We start from the raw sequence: 6,000 nt of genomic DNA on the forward strand, positions 1-6,000 counted from the left end.
ACATTACAGTTACAGAGGCACACAGACAACCCAAGGGATATAGACACCACTCTCCCTCCTTGCTGCCTCTCCTATTGGGTAAGGAAGCCAGTAGAGCACATGCATGCAGATAAGAGGAAAACGGCCAGGGTAGTTATAGAGACTAGTGCAACTATATAACCTCCATGAGTTATCCATAATCTAACCCCTTCCCTGCCCAACCCCCACCTCTGCATAGGTATATCCCAGGACTATGTTCTGAGCTATCTCATTTTCTCTCTCTATTCTTTCTTTGTGATCTCATCAACTCCCATGTATTTCAGGTATCACCTCTGTGCAGATGACTCCCAAATCTACAAATCTAGTCCCATCTCTCTTCTGGGGTCCAACCACGCTCCCCCGACTGCTGAATGTTTCCACTTAGGTGCCCTGTACACATCTTAAATCTGACATAATCACAACAAAATTCATTATCTTTCCCCTAAACCCACCCCTTAATTTCTCTATCTGCTGTCAAAGGGTACCTTGGGAGCATATCTCAAGGCTCTGTTCTGGGCCATATTATCTCCTCTCGATATACCATCTCTTCATGATCTCATCAGTTTCCGTATGCTCAGTTATTATCTCTATTCACATGATTCCCAGATCAATCCATCTAGTCCTAGTCTCTTTCCTGAGCTTTCATCTTGAATCATTAACTGTATTTCTCCACTTGTAAGTTCCGTAGGCCTCTTAAACTCAATATGTCCAGAACAAAACTCATTACCTTCCCCCAAACCCTTTTCTCTTCCCAAATTTCTTGTTCCCATTGTTATTTTGTGTATTACTATATTTACTTATCTTTGGACACATTGTACCCCTCTAATGGAACACAAAGTAATTGAGGGTAGAGACTGTCTCACTTTTGTATTTATAGCCTTAGTGCCTAGCAAAGTGCTTGGCCTACAGAGGTACTTAATGAATGTTTCTTTATTGATTGATGGTCTTTGAAATCTCCTCACCAAACTGAGCATTAGCACCAAGTTATTGGCCTGCCTGGATACACCAATACTATTTCCAATACTTATTCTGCTTAAATGTTCTGTCAGCTACAGCTCTGCAATGTGCAAGAGTACCAGGGAACTCTCTCGTACATGGTGCCTGCCACCTGTCCTTCCAAATCCATACCCTGCTTTGCTCTGTGCCCACAGACTAATGTCAAGTTTTCTTTAATTCTGCCAGTACCCATTGAGAAGTGCCAACTTCAAGGCTCTGTCTCCTGTTTCTAGGTCCTCTGACTCTCTGGATGAACCCACATAATAAGGATTTTCCATCTCTGCATACCAACTGGCATCCCTATCCCGTAGCCCTTGGTGTCAAGCAGGCCCCCAATCTGGGTGAGATTGCAGTTTCGCTGGCGGTAGTACTCATTCATGGTGGACTCCAGCAGGAAGGCATAGTTGGAATTCAGCACCCGGGCAATTCCTTCTTCTGTGCTCTTCACAAATACGCTAGGCTGCTTAGAGTACATGTAATTCCACATCCTCTGATACGTCTGGTAGCGGGAATTCTGGGGAAAGAGCACATAGGAGTGGGGTAGGAGTGAAGGAAGAATCAAATAGGTTTCAGAGAGAGGGAAGTAAGCTGAGACCAATGACCCCAGCAGTCAGATATCCTCCCCCACTATCTCAACACATAAATTATACGCAAAAGTGCCTTCTCCTCATTCTTAAGAGGTGGACAAACTTGGAGGAAGCAGGCTAAGGTCAGAAGCCACTATGAGATTTGGTTGGATGTAGTCTAACCTGGAGACCAATCATGCATTCATCCAGTGGCCTGGGAGGGGACTTGCATTTTCACATTTTATCCAGGGGGCAGGCATGATGATCTGACCCCTATAAACTCTGCCAGTGTCCTATTTGATGGCTCATCTCATCCTGCCTTCTCCCTGCTCACCGGTGCAGGTAATTCTTTGTGCCCAAAACAAAATTCCTCCCTCTCTTTGGTTGAGATTACCATTATAATCCACCTGTTGTAGTATTTCTCCTCTTTCAAGGCTGTTGCCTCCATGAAACCTTCAGTACCCCATAGCCCAATGGGATCTCTTCCTACTCAAGTTTCCACATAGTACTTTGTCTGAATCTCTCCTTTACCCATTCTATCTCCAATCAAGTTGTTTGTGTACACATTGCATTTTCCTTCCTTGTAGATTATAAACCTCTTGAGGGCAAGGACTGTGTCATTTTTCATCTCCCTATCCCAAAAATCTAGCATAGTGCCTGCATATAGTAGGTGGTTAAAAAATATGGAATCCCAATTCAAATCTAGCCTTGGATACTTATTAGCTGTGTGACCTTGGACAAGTCACTTAACCTCTGTCTGCGTTAGTTTCCTCAACTGTAAAATGGGAATAATAATAGCATCTGCCTCCCAGGGTTGTTATGAGGATCAAATGAGATAATATTTGTAAAGTGCTTTGCAATCCTTAAAGTGCTATGTAATTGCCACCTATTATTACTATCATTATCATTGTCATTATCATTATTATTAATCTGTTGAACATGTGACCTGGGGATTTAGGTTGTCTTCTCTACCAGTGTCTAGTTCCCTGAATAGAGATAGGTGGGAATTTACTTCTGGTCTTTGCATCTCCATTACCAAACGGCATGAACTAAGGTGAAACAGGAGTCACTGAACTAAGGTGCATTAAAACAGTGACTTCCAAGCAGACATCACTTGAAAAAGAGGCTCAAGTGACCTACTCCTGGCTCTAAACTGACCCTTTAATCCCATATCAGACACCAGCCTCTGCTCTCCAAATAATAAGCAAGCAGGGAGTGTTGGGAATCTGGCCAAGGTCTATGCTTGATTAATGTGCTATTCTCTAAAGTTATATCCAATGTGACTTGTGAGGAAACTAGGAAGATGGGGTCATATTAGACCTTGGTTAGAGATGAAAATGAACTTCTTGGCTGGTGGGTTGGCTAGACACTTATTGGGCTGTGCAGAAAATCTTCTCAGGAGAACCTGAAACTAGGAAATTCACTTGTCTAGTGGGACTAGGATAGGTGTAGTCCTGGAGATCAGACAGGACTCAGTGTTCAGGACTTTGGTGAGGACCCTAAGGGGGGAATACAGAAGATCTCTGTCTAAAGATTCTATGGATTTATCAGGTCAAGGATCACAGCATTGAGGTTACCTTTATCCAAGAGCCTTTTCTGATCTTGTTCCAGGACTGACTACTCTGTTGGACAGGTATTGCTGAGCCCCTGGGGTTTCTAGACTGGATGTTACGAAAGGGCATGGCAGGAGCAGGTAAAGGCTGGGGAAAGACACTTCCCATCTCCAGCAGTCATCTCACCTTTGTTCCACCTTCTCCTCCCTCTGCCAAACCCCAATGACTTTGAGTAAAAGAGCAAGCTTTACTTGGAAGAAGGTCATGCTGGATCCTCCATGAATTGTGCCATACTCAATGGCTGTCTGGTCAGCCAGGTCATCCACAGACTCGATGGGCACATCCATGCGCTGTACAGTCAGGAAGGCTGCCAGGTTGGCCGTGTAAGATGAGATGATGATCAAAGTGAATGCCCACCTATAAGGAAAGGACTTCAGTAAATCAGTTGTTGACTGAGTGCCCCCAGGGTGCATGGCTATGTGTTGGATGTATGAAGGGAAGGGCAGAGGTGCTCTCTCCCTGCAAGGAGTTCATAGCCTTGAGAGGAATAGGGGAGATATGACAGGTTCCCACAATGTGTAACCAACAGAAGTATATAAGCACAAAATGGCACAGAAATGAAAGGATATTGGATAGATGTATTGGCAATGGATTGTGAATAATCTAGGAAGGCTTCCTAAATGAGGAGACTCTGTGCCATGATTAAGAAGTAGAAAGAGCAGGTTAATCACATAATCCAGAGCCTCAAGATATCTTAAAGACATCCAGTCCAAATCTCTCACCTTACAGATGAGTAAACTGAGTCCCAGAATCAGTCAAAATGAATTTATTAAGCACCTATGACATGCCAGGTATAGAGTACCATAATGCAAATGTGGGGAATACATATAAGGGCAAAAAAAGATAAAAAGAAAACCCCCAAACCAATAGTCCCTGCTCTTAAGATGCTTCACAGAAGTGAAATGATACATCAGAATCTCACAATGGGTTTATAGTAGAGCCGAAATTAATTCTCCCAACTCCTAATCCAGTGGAAGAGCCCTTTCCACTCTGTACCAACAAGAGTTCCCATTTAGATAGTACTTTGAGGTTTACAAATCATTTCCCCCACAATAACTCTGTGGGGGAGGTAGTTTTTATATTATTATTTCCATACAAGAGATAGAAGATTGAAGAATAGAGAAGTGAAGTGATTCACCCAAAGCCACATTGCTAGTAATGTATTTTAGGTAGAATTTGAACCCAGGTCTCCTGATTCTAATGGCAGTGTTCTTTCTATTGTACCACATTGCTGTATGTGGGACAAGTTGATCAAAAGACTGGAGAAGGGATAAGAGGGACCCAAGTGTGTGAATCTACCATTTTGCTTGACTCCTGTGTCTCCTCCTACCTGCCCAATAGAATGTAAGTTCCTTGAGGTCAGGGACTGTTGAGTGTTTGAATTTTATGTCTAGTATCTAGCATAGTGCCTGGCACATAGTAGGTGTTAACTAAATGCTTACGGAATGATTGATTGATGACACTGAATAGCAGCAGGAGGCAGGGGTAGAGCCCTGGTACTTCAGGTTCCTGGCAGGAAACAGGAGGCTCTTCCTCAGAAATTATTGATACCCTAGGAGGTTATACTAGCCCAAGGCATAGGGGTGAGGACTATAGCATATCCCCCACTTTCATTAGCATATCATCGGTATCTGTTTATTCCTACAGCTCCTCCCTCCCCCCACAACACATACACACACACCACTAGTGGAAAGGGGTCAGACCTTTGGCGCCATCACATTTTAAAATGTTGCCAAGCCCTAGTTCCCTGGTGGATACTTTTTTAAGTAGATTCCATAGGTGCCTAGAGTATTTATGGGAAATTGCCTCTCTAGGGTTGCTTAGGTCAACTTGTTAATGATATTTTGGGTGCATGTGTAGCATATATTTATTTACGTATAGGTTGTCTCCCCTAGTAGAATATGTAAGCTTCTTGAGGACAGGGATCATTTCATTTTAGTCTTTGGATCCCCAAGCCCCAGCTATCAGTAGGCACTTAATAAATGCTTGTGGATTGATTGAATGATCGATTGCTGGATTTAATTCCAGGGTTGGCTAAGTAATTTTGTTCAGCTCAAATACCACAGACTGCATCACCAACCATAGTCATCCATATTTCAAATGTAAAACATTGGTTTGGAGAACTAGGAAGGCAGAATGGAGAGCTTGTTATGAAAATATAAAGAGCCTGTTTTAAGTAATGGATCAGCCTCATTTGTATTTGGCTATATAATTTGAAATATAGACAATTGTTTTACTCTGGAAAAACCTCTTTTTTACTAGCCTAATTTTTCTCAGCCCAACATGCTATTCATTCCCTACACACCTCCTCCTTCTGCCTAGTAACATTTATTCTTGCTTTGTGCTTTTAATGGACCCTTCCCCCCAAAAACATCCCCCTTCATTCCTCAAATCTGGATCTTCCACGTGAGGAAGCTTCTACTTTTGTGGCTTTTGCACCTCTCTTCATGTGACCTCAGGAGTAGAAAACCAATCAGGCTTGTTAGAGCAAGACCTCTCAACACTCCATAGATGTTGAGTCATTTCAGTTGTCTGACTCTTCATGACCCCATTTGGGGTTTTCTTGGCAAAGATACAGGAGTGGTTTGCCATTTCTTCTCCAGATCATTGTACAGATGAGGAAACTGAGGCAAATAGGGTTAAATGAGTTGCTTAAGATCACACAGCTAGGAAATGTCTGAGGGCAGATTTGAACTCAGGTCTTCCTGACTCCAGGCCGAGAGCTCTTATCCATATTGTGCCAACAAGCTGCCCTCTTTGCTCTACAGAGTGCCTGAGTTATTTTGAAGCAGCAAGTGGTAATAACC

The 6,000-nt window shown here is 43.0% G+C and overlaps 1 protein-coding gene across 1 annotated transcript in view; it reads right to left on the minus strand.

Moving 5' to 3' along the window:
- Positions 1-6,000, minus strand: part of GRIK4 (glutamate ionotropic receptor kainate type subunit 4) — a 436,546-nt gene that overhangs the window by 30,493 nt on the left and 400,053 nt on the right. Inside the window, exons 15-16 of the mRNA XM_027835648.1 lie at positions 3,385-3,550; positions 1,303-1,528 (exon numbers count right to left, since the gene is read on the minus strand). Coding sequence (XP_027691449.1) covers positions 1,303-1,528; positions 3,385-3,550 — 392 coding nt within the window. The remainder of the gene's footprint in view (positions 1-1,302; positions 1,529-3,384; positions 3,551-6,000) is intronic.

Source organism: Vombatus ursinus, unplaced genomic scaffold, assembly GCF_900497805.2.
Source record: "Vombatus ursinus unplaced genomic scaffold, bare-nosed wombat genome assembly UNPS02014816.1, whole genome shotgun sequence".
In the NCBI taxonomy this organism is placed as follows: Eukaryota; Metazoa; Chordata; class Mammalia; order Diprotodontia; family Vombatidae; genus Vombatus; species Vombatus ursinus.